At 34.9% G+C, this 14986-nt stretch overlaps 2 protein-coding genes across 5 annotated transcripts in view; one reads left to right on the forward strand and one right to left on the reverse strand.

Annotated features, from left to right (window-relative positions):
• MARS2 (methionyl-tRNA synthetase 2, mitochondrial) overlaps positions 1-14986 on the forward strand; it is a 39575-nt gene that overhangs the window by 22799 nt on the left and 1790 nt on the right. The window contains exon 4 of one of the 2 annotated variants that reach the window (XM_042949597.1): positions 7307-7499. The exons of the other annotated variant lie outside the window; for it this stretch is intronic. The gene's annotated coding sequence lies outside the window, so the exon portion shown is untranslated. The remainder of the gene's footprint in view (positions 1-7306; positions 7500-14986) is intronic. 2 annotated transcript variants of the gene reach the window in all.
• Positions 1-14986, reverse strand: part of BOLL (boule homolog, RNA binding protein) — a 43547-nt gene that overhangs the window by 2315 nt on the left and 26246 nt on the right. For 2 of the 3 annotated variants that reach the window (XM_042949615.1, XM_042949616.1), the window contains exon 11: positions 110-202. The exons of the other annotated variant lie outside the window; for it this stretch is intronic. In XM_042949615.1, the coding sequence (XP_042805549.1) occupies positions 152-202 (51 nt within the window). In that variant the 3' untranslated portion in view covers positions 110-151. Of the gene's footprint in view, positions 1-109; positions 203-14986 lie in introns of those variants that run through there. 3 annotated transcript variants of the gene reach the window in all.

Below are 14986 nucleotides of genomic sequence, written 5' to 3' on the forward strand. Positions count from 1 at the left end.
TACTTGCAGAACATGTGTACTAATTTTATTGAGTATTAAGAAGTGAGAGAAGTTGAATAGTATCAGTCCTCCAACTTTGTTCTTTCCTTTTAACACTGTGATGGTTATTCTGGGTGTTTTACCTTTCCATATAAACTTTAAAATCAGTTTGTCAATATCCACGAAATAACTTGCCGAGATTTTGACTAGGATTGTGTTGAACCTGTAGATAAAGTTGGGAAGAATTGACATCTTGACAATATGATGTCTTCCTATCCATACACATGGACTATTTCTCCATTTATTTAATTCTTTGATTTCTTTTATCAGAGTTTTATACTTTTTCTCATCTAGATCTTGTACACATTTTGTTAGATTTATACCTAAGTATTTCATTTTTAATTTATTGCTGGTAAGTGGAAAAGCAATTGACTTTTGCATATTAACCCTGTATCCTACAGCCTTGCTATAATTGCTTATTAGTTCCAGAAGTTTCTTGGTCAATTCTTTTGGATTTTCTACATAGACGATCATGTCATCTGCAAACAAAGGCAGTTTTATTTCTGCCTTCCCAATCTGTATACTTTTGTTTCCTTTTCTTGTCTTTCTGCATTAGCTAGGACTTCCAGTACAGTGTTGAAATGGAGAAATGAAATGGACATTCTTGCCTTGTTCCCCATTACTAATTTTAATACATTTAAAAACATCTTTGAGTCCACCAAGTATTCACACAAGAAAATTTTTTTTTAATGTAACATTACATTACAAGTAAATTAGGATTAGGAAAAGACTATAGGCTCAGCTGAATGTAATCTTAAGGGTGGTCTTACTAACTATACATACAGCACTTCAAATATTATTTTTCAAGTGTAATGTTCAATAAATGCTTGGTGAAATGAACTACTGAGAATGAATTGTTACTTAAAACTTGTCATATGGTAGAGTCCATATGACATGTTTATGCAAGGGCCAACTTATTTATGTGATTTATTAATTAGCTAATGCCCTATAGTTCATTTAGATTCTGCCAGATTTGACAGTACCTACAAATATGAGTCAGAAACAGTAATGTATAGTTTTTATCCATAATAATTTAAAGTTTTATTTTAGCTATAGTTTTTATTTCAATCTCAATTAAATCTTTGTCAAGATTAGAAGGGTAAACAAACTGATTTGACTTTGACTCTTTTTAAAGAAACCTTCTTAAAGAGCATTCAAAAAAGGAAAAAAAAACCCCAACAGATAGAACAGATAGAAAGTGAAAATAAAGGAGTTGAGGTAACCTGCAGGTAGTATACGCACAAGGAAATGATGTAAATTGGTATATATGAAAAAGACCAAATTGACAGTATAAAAGAGAAAATATATCCTATAAATATTTTTCAAGTAAAAATTGTTTTAGCCAATTTTTAAAGTTGAGAGAGGAGGGTTTTAAATAAATCCTGGTTAAAATTTTCAGAATGACATAAAGGTCTTTTCCTTAAAGGTTTACAACATGAAACAGGAGGCTTTTTCCATCTTGCAATGAAAAGCTAATAGAATTCAGGTTAAGAACATTTCATTGAAGAAAGAATGAAGGAAGATAAGGTGGTTAGCAGTTTACAAATACTTTAAGATCTGTCCCTAATGTGTTTATTCTGAAGTTTTAAAGATCAGCAACAATTACATGCTTTTAAACAACACTGTTTCATGAAAGGTATAACTAAAGTCTGAAGTACTCAAGAAAGAATGGCTAAGTGAATGTATAAGAGATTTCAGTGTATTTTATCTGATTTAGTTGTGGGAGAAAACTAACTCAAATTGATAGAAACTTATCTTAAGTCTGAGTAATGGAAAAGTAAGCAAAAATAACTGCTTTGGTAATGCAAAGCTATAGAAGACATTTCTAAGTGGACCACTAATGTACAGCATTACTATACTGTGACTATAATGTAGGTAACTATAATTAATACTGTATTGCATATTTGAAAGCTGCTGAGAAAGTAGATCTTAAGAAATTTCTTACCACAAGGAAAAAATTTGTTAAGTATGTGAAGTTTTGTGGATGTTAACTAGACTTACTGTGATGACCATTTCATAGTATATACATACACTGTACACCTGAAACTAATGTTATATGTCAATTATATCTCATTGCTATTTCTGTCACATATTACTTATTGTGTTGTTCTCAGATGTTTTGTGGTTTTTGCCTTCATAAAATTTTCTCCTGAGATCATCATCAGCTAAGATATTTGGTAATATTTACATGCGTGGGAAAAAAAATGGAAGAGTAGAGAGTGGTCTTAGCTCATGCTGTGGTTTGAGAAGGAGTAGGCGTTGTCTTGCCCAGGACAGAGAGCCCTTAGGCATCATCATCATCTAGGCTATAACAACCTTTTGTTGCCATTTCAGTAGGCAACTCTGCCTATTAGGGGTCAGTCTCTCAATACTTCTGCCCTGCACAATGCTCTCCTTTCTTATACATAATTCATTATAGTCAGTGACATTTGTCCAGGACCACTTTATTGAATTTATAGAGATTTATGTTGTGACCAAAACATTACCAACTTTTGTAAATGTTAGAAAAGAAATAGCTTTCTCTTTGCAAGGCACAAAATTCAATATGTATTATTTATATATGTCTTTAGATCTTATTTATCCAAACATGAGTTATGATTATGATATTAAAGTTTCCTATCACAGCTGTGTTTCTTTCTCTTGGTATTTCTAGCAGTTTTTACTTTGTATATATTTTTTAAGTTTTTAAATTTTTATTAAGTAATCTCTACACCCAAGATGAGCTTGAATTTATGATCTTGAGATCAAGAGTCTCATGCTCTTCTGACTGAGCCAGGCAGGCAACCCTACTTTATAGTTTTGATGTTACATGATTAGACTTACTTATTCATTTTAGATTTAACTTTTTATCACAACAAACTAATCTTCCCTGTCTTGTTTAATGCTTTTTACTTTGAAATTTACTTTCTTATTAGTATCATCTGGGTTTTTTCCCTACTATTGTTCACATTTGCCTGATATATCTTGGCTTGAAACAATCTGGAGTACATAGCACTTTTGAAATTAATTTTTATTTTTGTTAAAGTAACTATAGGGGTGCCTGGGTGGCTCAGTCAGTTAAATGTCTGACTTTGGCTCAGGTCATGATCTCATGGGTTGTGAGTTTGAGCCCTGCATCAGGGTCTGTGTTGACATTGTGGAGCGTGCTAGGCATTCTCTCTCTCTCCCTCTCTCTGCCCCTCCACGCTCATGCTCTCTAAATAAATAAATAAATAAATAAATAAATAAATAAATAATAAGGTAATTACATACTTAGTTTTAAAAATCGAATAGTGGTTAAAGGGAAAAATGGCTTCAACACATTCCCCCTCCCCTGCCACTCCACTCCTGTCCCACTTCACTTTTTCAGAGATGGCCACATTCATTTGTTTAAGTTGTTTCTTCTAGTATTTGTTTCCCTATTTCTATCTATATTAACTGAACAATTTCATTCATTATTTAACGACTTCTTTATGGTAGATAAGGATTTTAACTCTTTTATATCTTTTATTACATCTCTTTTATTGCCTTGCCCATCCTTTTTATAATCATAAGTTTTGCTTAAATTTGTTAATTATTATTTTTTTTTCTAATTTTTTTTTTAACGTTTATTTATTTTTGAGACAGAGACAGAGCATGAACGGGGGAGGGGCAGATAGAGAGGGAGACACAGAATCTGAAACAGGCTCCAGGCTCTGAGCCATCAGGCCAGAGCCTGATGCGGGGCTTGAACTCACGTACTGCGAGATCGTGACCTGAGCTGAAGTTGGATGCTTAACCGACTGAGCCACCCAGGTGCCCCAAATTTGTTAATTATTTTAATTATTATGCTTAAGTAAATATTATTCACTAATAAGCCAAGTGGTGCATTATAATTACATTTTCTTTCTTGAACACCTTTTGGGTTTTCACTAATTTCTTCATTTCCCCCATTCATTTAGTTTCATTCAGACCTAAAGCCAAGTCTCTCCATATCTTTAAACAGCTCTGTAAGATTCTTAATACAAGTTTCTACACAAATAAAACTTATTTTTCCTGCAGAGAACAATCTAATTCTGGACTGATTGCTCTTTAAACCATCTAAACAGCCATCATCCCAAGACCTCTTTTTGTTGTCATCCTTAGCCTCTGCCTTGCATTAGATGTTTGTTTCATTTTCATTTTCTGCTTTTTTGTTTTTATCCCATGTCTTTTCCTAGTTTATTCTCTTGTTTTGGTGAAATACACATTTAGTAGCACCCCAAGAAAGGATGCACGTGAGGTAAATTGTTTGAGACTCTACTGTATGAAAATATATTTTTTTCATTTATACTTGTCTATTATAGAATCCTAGATTAAAACTTTCATTAAATATTTTTAAAGCTTTGCTCCATTGTTTTCTAGCTTTCAGTGTTGCTGATTCTTAGTCTGTGATCTATTTTCTTGCTTAGGCTTATTTTTTAAATCCCTGCCATTCTGAAATTTCAGAATAATAAAAATAAAATTCAGAATAATGTGCCTGAACTGTGAGTCTTTTACAGCAATTGTGCCAAGTAGTTGGTAGGCCCTTTTATTTATTTATTTATTTATTTATTTATTTATTTATTTAGGGCACAAGTGAGCTAGGAGCAGAGAGAGAGATAGAGAGAGAGAGAGAGAGACACTCCCAGGAAGGGCAGAGGGAGAGAAGAGAGAGGGAGAGAGAGAGAGAAAGAGAAAGCCGGGCTCACCTGAAGCAGAGTTCATGTTTTACCCGATGGGGGCTCATGTTCATCTGATGTGGAGCTCGAGCTCACCTGATGCAGGGCTTACCCGATGTGGGACTTGAATTCATGAACCTGATGCAGGGCTTACCTGGTGTGGTACTCAAACTCACAAACCATAGTATCAGTACCTGAGCCAAAATCAGATGCTTAACAACTGAGCCACCAAGGCGCCCCTAGGGCCTTTTAATCTAGAGATTCTTATCCTTAACTTCCTAGGGAATTTTCTTGTGTTAACTTTTTGCTAATTTCCTTCAAACCATTTTCTTTTTCTGGAATTAATATTTGACTTCTTGGATCAACCTAATTTTATCTTTTTCTCTATTATCATTTACCTCTTTTTTCTATTTTCTGAAAGCTTTTGATTGTAATGTTTAACCCTTTCACATTTGATTTATTTCAGCTACCTCATTAGTGTAAAAACTAATAAAATTTGAGTAAGGTATATAGTTAGGTTAAGAGGACATATTAGTGTTCATTTTCTCTACCAATGCCCTCCAGTCAAAGAACAGGAGGGTGAAGGATATACAGAAACTCTATTATTTCTATAACTTTTCTGTAAATCGGAAATTACTTCAAAATACAAAGTTAAAAAAAAGTTAAAAGGGGCAATATGTTTGATAAAAATGAAGTGTTTGCTAGGATCTCTATGCATGGAACACTTCTTATTTTCTCTTATCTTTAAGTGGATATTAATTATAGTTTGATATTTTCTTCTGCTCTCTGCATTATATGTTTCTTTCTGTTTATTATGATCTCTCATTCTGAAGGTTTTCTTCTAACGTGACTGCATATCCATATTTAAGGAGGAAGCACTAAAATCCTAATGGGAAGTTCTTTATGCATGGATAGTTTTATCAATAAGCTTTACTGTTAGGGATTTCATAGGGCCAGCTAAGTTTTTCTCTTGTTAGAAAGCATGCTTCTGTTAGACTCCTGGATCTGCTTATTTAGGTAATTTACTTCTCATGCTTAAAGTGATCAAGGTTAATAGTACCAGTAATCAGATATACTGGCATCTTGTATCCCTTGAAATGATACACTGAGAAGGGCACATCACTTCTGTGATATTTTTTCCCCAAATGCATAACTTCTATTTTTTTTTTTAGGTTTTATTTTTTTTAAAGTAATTTCTACATCCAACGTGAGGCTCAAATTTATAACCATGAGATCAAGAGTCACGTGCTATACCAACTGAGCCAGCTAGGCACCCCTGCATAACTTCTATTTAATCAAGAGAAATTACCAGACAAACTCATATTGACGGATTATCAACAAAATAACTGACCAGTACTCTTTAAAAGTATCAAGGTCATGAAAGACAGGGAAAGACTGTAAATTTCACAGATTGGAGGAGAGTAGGAGAGATGACAAATTAATGTAATGTGGGATTCTTGGGTTAGATCCTGGAGCAGAAAAAGAACATTTGTGGAAAACTGGTGAAGTTTAAATAGTGCTTGTAGTTTATAATATTGTACTATTGCTAATTTTTGTTTTTCCTAATTGTTCTATGATTACATAAGTTGTTAAATTAGGATAAGCTGGGTGAAGGGATACATAAACTCTTATTTTTTGCAACTTTTCTTTAACTCTAAAATTATTTAAAAATAAATGGTTAAAAAATATTCAAAAGGACCAGGATGTTTGAAGGAGAGAAATGGATATTTCCCAGCATATTTATACATGGATTATCTCTCATTAATTAGGCTTGAAGGATGGTGAATCCTTTTTGACTTTTAAATTCAAACAAATCAAGGGTATTTTTATTTTTGTTTTACTATTAAAATGTGTGTTCATTCTTTTTGTCTTTTTCTGTATTCCTTTTGAGAGTTACTCCTTTTTTGGCTGGACTTGTGTCTGTTCTCTCTATTCTAGTATTTTATTTTTCATCATTTTATCCTTCATGTTACTTTCCTCTGTATTCTGGGAGTATTTCAAAAAATTCTTTCTACATCAAGGAATTATTTTTATGTAGTAACTACTGGTCCTTTACAGCCGAGACAAATTTGATTTTTTCCATCATATCAATAGTTTCATATGGTGTCTTCTTACACTGACTAGCAACCATTTCATCTCTCCTGTTTTTCAGTCTGTAATTACTAGGAACATGGGATATGTTTTTATAACTTTATTTAATTTCCTCTTGTATATATGTTCTTATGCATATATACATATATATGCTATTTATCCTTGCCTTCAATGTAGTGCCATATACAAAAATATTTTCATGGGACCCATATAATGTATACTTTTCTGTTTAACTTATACTTGAATGTAGATCTATCCATGAAAATTCTAAAAGATCCATTTCATGAGTTCTTGTTTCTCTTACCGTCCTCTGTCCCATCTCTTAGGTTTGTAGCAAGAAAGAGGCTTGGTACACATACAACCTATGCAATTTCTAGTGCCTCTAGATTGGTAATCTTTTTTGCTTCTGGTGCCTAGTTCTCTGTTGGGTAAAATAATTTATTCTGCAGAATCTGAGACTATGTATAGTTTGACTTTGTACAGTACATAAAAATTTATACCCTTCTGTATGTTCATAGCTGCAAAGCACAGACTTTTCCTGTTCCTGCCCTCTACAATGCAGTGCTTTACAGTTGTCATCCTCTACTCTGAGGACTTGCTGAATATGTGGAAATTTTAGTCTCTAAATTGCTTTATGAGAAGTGTTAATGATACCGAAATGACGAAATGTTTAGGAAGAAGATAGTAATGGAATGATTCTGTAAAGTAAAGGTAAGTTGCTAATTTTTAGTTTAAGTGTACGTTATGGGTCTCTGAGCTAGAAACAGACAGTGGTAACAGGTCAAGTCCTTTTCTAATTTACTTTGGAATCACTGTGTCTTTCTAAAAGGTAACATATAATACATAAATAGCTGTGTTTTTCATTCAAGTCCAATTGGTGCTTTAATTAGAAGAAATTCCTCAGGGGTACCTGGTGGCTCAGCCTGTTAAGCATCCAACTCTTGATTTCGGCTCAGGTCATGATCTCACAGTTTGTGAGATCAAGCCCTGTGTTGGGCTCTACACTGACAGTGTGGAGCCTGCTTGGGATTTTCTCTCTCCCTCTTTCTCTGCCCCTCCCCTGCTTGCACATGCTCTCTTTCTCTCAAAAATAAAGAACGATTCTCCCTTCAAAATGACAAAATGAAGGAATTCACCCCAAAAGAAAGAGCACGAAGAAATGACAGCCAGGAATTTAACCAACACAGATATAAGCAAGATGTCTGAACCAGAATTTAGAATCACGATAATAAGAATACTAGCTGGAGTCTTCTGCAGAGATAAAAGAAGTAAAAAATAGCCAGAATGAAATTAAAAATGCTATAACTGAGCTGCAATCATGATGGATGCAGCGGCGGCAAGGATGGATGAAGCAGAACAGAGACTCAGCGATATAGAGGACAAACTTATAGAGAATAATGAAGCAGAAAAAAAGAGGGAGATTAAGGCAAAAGAGCTTGATTTAAAAATTAGAGAAATCAGTGACTCATTAAAAAGGAACAACATCAGAATCATAGGGGTCCCAGAAAAGAAAGAGAGAGAAATAGGGGTAGAAGGGTTATGTGAGCAAATCATAGTGGAAAACTTTCCTAACTTGGGGAAAGACACAGACATCAAAATCCAGGAAGCACAGAGGAACCCCATTAGATTCAACAAAAACCGACCATCAACAAGGCATATCATAGTCAAATTCACAAAATACTCAGGCAAGGAGAGAATCATGAAAGCAGCAAGGGAAAAAAAAAATCCCTAACTTACAAGGGAAAACAGATCAGGTTTGCAGCAGACCTATCCACAGAAACTTGGCAGGCCAGAAAGGAGTGGCAGGATATATTCAGTGTGCTGAATCAGAAAAAATATGCAGCCAAGAATTCTTTATCCAGCAAGGCTGTCATTCAAAATAGAAGGAGAGATAAAAAGTTTCCCAGACAAACAAAAATTAAAGGAGTTTGTGACCACTGAACCAGCCCTGCAAGAATTTTAAGGGGGACTCTCTGAGGGGAGAGAAGATGAAAACATATATATATTTTACATATATATAACATATACATATACATTTTACACACACACACACATATACACACACATATATATGTGTGTGTGTGTATATGTGTGTGTGTGTGTATATATATATATGTGTGTGTGTGTGTGTGTGTATAAATACCAAAAGCAACAAAGATTAGAAAGGACCAGAGAACACCACCAGAAACCCCAACTCTACAAGCATCAAAATGGCAATAAATTCATATCTTTCAGTAGTCACTCTAAACGTCAATGGACTCAATGCTCCAATCAAAAGACATAGGGTAACAGAATGGATAAGAAAACAAGATCCATTGATATGCTGTTTACAAAAGACCCACTTTAGACCTAAAGACACCTTCAGATTGAAAATAAGGGGATGGAGAACCATCTATCATGCTAACGGTCAACAAAAGAAAGCCGAAGTAGCCATACTTATATCAGACAATCTAGACTTTAAAATAAAGACTGTATCAAGAGATGCAGAAGGGCATTATATCATAATCAAGGGGTCTATCCACCAAGAATACCTACCAATTGTAAATATTTATGCACCAAATGTGAGAGCACCCAAATATATAAATCAATTAATCACAAACATAAAGAAACTCATCGATAGTAATACCATAATAGTAGGAGACTTCAACACCCCACTCACAGCAATGGACAGATCATCTAATCAAAAAATCAACAAGGAAACAATGGCTTTGAATGACACACTGGACCAGATGGACTTAACAGATATATTCAGAACATTTCATCCTAAAGCAGCAGAATATACATTCTCCAGTGCATATGGAACGTTCTCCAGAATAGACCATATACTGGGACACAAATCAGCCCTATAAGTAAGTACAAAAAGATTGAGATCATACTGTGCATATTTTCAGACCACAACACTATGAAACTCGAAATCAACCACAGGAAAAAATTTGGAAAGGTAACAAATACTTGGAGACTGAAGAATATCCTACTAAAGAATGAATGGGCTAGCCAAGCAGTTAAAGAGGAAATGAAAAAGTATATGGAAGTCAATGAAAATGATAACACCACAACCCAAAACCTTTGGGATGCAGCAAAGGCAGTCATAAGAGGAAAGTATATAGCAATCCAGGCCTTCCTAAAGAAGGAATAAAGATCTCAGATACACAACCTAACCTTATGCCTTAAAGAGCTGGAAAAAGAACAGAAAATAAAACCCAAAACCAGCAGAAGACAGGAAATAACAAAGATTAGAGCAGAAATTAATGCTATCGAAACCAAAAAAACCAGTAGAACAGATCAATGAAACCAGAAGCTGGTTCTTTGAAAGAATTAACAAAATTGATAAACCACTAGCCAGTTTGATTACAAAGAAAAAGGAAAGGACCCAAATAATAAAATCAAGAATGAAAGAGGAGAGATCACAACCAACACAGCATAAATAAAAACAATAATAAGAGAATATTATGAGCAATTATATGCCAATAAAATGGGCAATCTGGAAGAAATGGACAAATTCCTAGAAACATATACACTACCAAAACTGAAACAAGAAGAAATAGAAAATTTGAACAGACCCATAACCAGTAAGGAAATCGAATTAGTAATAAAAAATCTGCCAAAAAACAAGAGTCCAGGGCCAGATGGCTTACCAGGGGAATTCTACCAAACATTTAAGGAAGAGTTAACACCTATTCTCTTGAAGCTGTTCCAAAAAATAGAAATGGAAGGAAAACTTCCAAATTCTTTCTATGAAGCCAGCATGACCTTGATTCCAAAACCAGACAGAGACCCCACTAAAAAGGAGAACTATAGACCAATTTCCCTGATGAAAATGGATGCAAATATCCTCAACAAGATATTAGCCAACTAGATGCAACAATACATTAAAAAAATTATTCACCACGACCAAGTGGGATATATACCTGGGATGCAGGGCTGGTTCCATATCCGCAAAACAATTAACGTGATTCATCACATCAATAAAAGGACAAGAACCACATGATCCTCTCAATAGATGCAGAGAAAGCATTTGACAAAATACATCATCCTTTCTTGTTAAAAACCCTCAAGAAAGTAGGGATAGAAGGAACATACCTCGAGATCATAAAAGCCATATATGAATGACTCAATGCTAATATCATCCTCAATGGGGAAAAACTGAGAGCTTTCCCCCTAAGGTTAGGAACGCGACAGGGATGTCCACTGTCACCACTGTTATTCAGCATAGTATTGGAAGTCTTAGCCTCTGCAATCAGACAACTCCAAATCGGCCAGGAGGAGGTCAAACTTTCACTCTTCATAGATGACATGATACTCTATATGGAAAACCCAAAAGATCCCACCAAAAAACTGTAGAATTGATTCATGAATTCAGCAAAGTTGCAGGATATAAAATCAACACACACTGGGGCGCCTGGGTGGCTCAGTCGGTTAAGTGTCCGACTTCAGCTCAGGTCACGATCTCGCGGTTTGTGAGTTTGAGCCCCGCGTCGGGCTCTGGGCTGATGGCTCAGAGCCTGGAGCCTGCTTCGGATTCTGTGTCTCCCTCTCTCTCTGCCCTTCCCCCATTCATGCTCTGTCTCTCTCTGTCCCAAAAATAAATAAACGTTAAAATAAATAAATAAAATAAAATAAAATCAACACACAGACATCGGTTGCATTCCTATACACCAACAATGAAGCGACAGAAAGAGAAATCAAGGAATTGATCCCATTTACAGTTGCACCAAAAACTATAAAATACCTAGGAATAAATCTAACCAAAGAGGTGAAAAATCTATATACTGAAAACTACAGAAAGCTTATGAGAGAAATTGAAGAAGACACAAAAAAAATGGAAAAAGATTCCATGCTCCTGGATAGGAAGAACAAATATTGTTAAAATGTCGGTACTACCCAAAGCAATCTACATATTCAATGCAATCCCTATCAAACTAACACCAGCATTCTTCACAGAGCTAGAACAAATAATCCTAAAATTTGTATGGAAACAGAAAAGACCCCGACTAGCCAAAGCAATCTTGAAAAAGAAAATCAAAGCAGGAGGCATCACAATCCCAGACTTCAAGCTATACTACAAAGCTGTACTCATTAAGACAGTATGGTACTGGCACAAGAAAAATAAATAACCATTAAAAAAAAAAGAAGAAGAAATTCCTCATAGGCTGGCAAATAGTTAAATATTATTAACATTAAATATTTTCATGAATAGCTATTATACATTGGAATTAAATAAAATGAACATTTAATTTAAAGGTGAACTTAAAACTATAATTTCCCCAGTTTCTAGTATTTCAATTAATCCTCATAACGAATTTATTGGACACATATTAATGCAAAAATGGAAAAACACTGTAAAACATAAACACTTCATAATTTTCCACTTATACATTTCTTACCCTGGGATTTGATACTGATCTTAAAAGCATAATAGTTCAAATGCCCAGATACACAAAGATTTTCCTTTTGTTTTTTCCTGTAGTCTAGCTCAATGGGCTAATTTTGACATTCTGTGATTTGCTTTATTGACTTCCAAACTCAGTTATGTATAAGATGTGGCTCTGCTGAATTAAAAAATGATACCCTAATTAATACCTTATTCATCTAGTAGTTTCTATATTGGTATTTCTATATTGGTAGTAGCGTGTGCCTTACAGTCAATGAGTGATTTCTAGCAAACGGTCTTTTACAGCAGTTAGACCTGTGCTCTGAGCCCTGAATAAGGTCTCTATTTTATTGATTAGATTTGATGCTTCAAGATAGGTTTGACATCTGAAATTGCTACTTTGGAATATATCCAGTTAACACCCTTAAAATTATAATCATTAGAGCTCAAATTATTCTTTTTTAAAAAAATTTTTTGGTAATGTTTTTATTTATTTTTGAAGGAGAGAGACAGAGCATGAGTGGGGGAGGTGCAGAGAGAGAGGGAGACAGAGAATCTGAAGCAGACTCCAGGCTCTGAGCCATCAGCACAGAGCCTGATGCAGGGCTCGAACCCACAAACTGTGAGATCATGACCCGAGCCGAAGCCGGAAGCTCAACCGACTGAGCCACCCAGGCACCCCGAGCTCACATTATTCTAAGGAATATTTCTACCTTTTTCTTTTAACTCATCAAGGTATTTGGTACACCAGAGAAAATTTGCATAATAAGAATGAAGGCTAATGTTTCAAATGTCAATATTTTAATATTAGTGTACTTAATATGTTTTAGGAAAAGATCATCAACTAATGATATAACAGTTGTGTATTAAGACTTCTATGTTATAATACAAATGTACTATAAACAGCAGGAGATAATTTTCCATACAGTAAAACTTGAATATTAAAGCATTTCTATAGGATTGTATAGTTTTAGAAAACTATGGGAGTGTTTTTAGAGTTTCTGTCCCTAGGTGGGGTAGCATTTTCTATTGAGGGCCATCAAATCACCTAAAGAAAATTATTGGGTATAAAATACACAGAACATTAGACCTTAAAAAATAAAAACCGGAAATATAAAACTGTATACAATAGCCCTGTGTTTCAGTTTTGACTTTTAAAGTTTATTAAATTAAACTTTCTTTTTTTCCTCATCTCTAACAAAAGAGGATTTTTGGGTTTTCTTCCCCATCCCTCTCAACTTTGTATCTCTAAGTATAAAAGGTTAAATTCCACTGATACTGAGACATTGCATTCCTTAAAGCATTTCATACTTCAAAACCTCTGAGTAAGGATACGTTTACAATTGATGGCAATGTTTTTTTTCTTCATGGTGATGAATAATGGTGTGTCTTATAATCCATGATGTTGCAGATTCAATGAAATCTGATACTAGGTTGTGTGAGACATGATGGGTTTTGGAGTAAGCTAGTTAAGCATAGTTCATAGCTCTTCAATTCTTCTCTAATCCTTAAATCTTAATTTGAATAGGACTAAAACATTCTCTAGGATGCATCCCATGTGATAACCAGAATTATTATAACCCTTTTTTTTTTTTTTTTTTAATTTTTTTTCCAACGTTTTTTATTTATTTTTGGGACAGAGAGAGACAGAGCATGAACGGGGGAGGGGCAGAGAGAGAGGGAGACACAGAATCGGAAACAGGCTCCAGGCTCCGAGCCATCAGCCCAGAGCCTGACGCGGGGCTCGAACTCACGGACCGCGAGATCGTGACCTGGCTGAAGTCGGACGCTTAACCGACTGCGCCACCCAGGCGCCCCTATTATAACCCTTAATGAGACAGATTAAATTGAAACAAGTCAGTAGTTTTCTTCCCCTTTGGCCTGTGGCATAGTAAAGCAAAGATCTGCATCAGGATAGAATGGGGAAAGTTCCTTCTAGCAGCATTTCTTTAGACATGAAGAGACAGGTTACTGATTCCAGTTTTAGGCTTATATATGAACAAAGAGAAGATACCTACCTTTTCATGACTCTGTTATGATTTATATGCAACATAAATGTACTTTTTATGTGACTAAGGAGTAAGATACTAGTTTCTCTGTATAACTTCTTTCATTTCCTATTCATAGATTTAAGAAAATGTAGAAAAGTGTTTACTCTTAAACTAGAGGAATTAAACTTTAAATTAGCATGTGTAACATTAGGGGTGCCTGTGTAGCTCAGTTGGTTAAGTGTCTGACTCTAGATTCTGGCTCAGGTCATGATCTCATGGTGTGTGAGTTAGAGCCCCACATCAGGCTCTGCACTGGCAGTGTGGAGCCTGCTTGGTATTCTATTCTCTCTCTCTCTCCCCCTCTCTCTGCCCCTGCCCAGCTAGCGCTCTCTCTCTAAGTAAATAAACAAACTTAAAAAAAAAAAAAGAATGTGTAACATTAACATTCTTTGGAAATTTCTTCTAGTACCACTCAAGCAATAAAACTTCAATCCTGTGTGTTTATATATATAGTGTATATAATCAGTAACTGAAAGTAATTAGTACTTGCTTAATATGGCAAAGCTCTTTCAGCTATTCCTAGAGAAGTATATTAGGAGAAAATGTTAACACCAGAGGAAATCTGTTTTAGAAAATTTTGATAGTATAATAACTCTATAAATAAAGTTTAGGAACACTCTAGGCTTTGACACTAGGTCACCATTATGGTTTTATTTCATGTGTACAGTACAGTAGTAATAGCAGTGAAGGGATGCAGTGAGTGGTAATGGGATGAGGGGATATGAGAGAGTGGGGAGGCTCCTTAAAGTAGACTGTCTTGGTACCAAGTTCTAACA

Source organism: Panthera leo, chromosome C1, assembly GCF_018350215.1.
Source record: "Panthera leo isolate Ple1 chromosome C1, P.leo_Ple1_pat1.1, whole genome shotgun sequence".
Lineage (NCBI taxonomy): Eukaryota > Metazoa > Chordata > Mammalia > Carnivora > Felidae > Panthera > Panthera leo.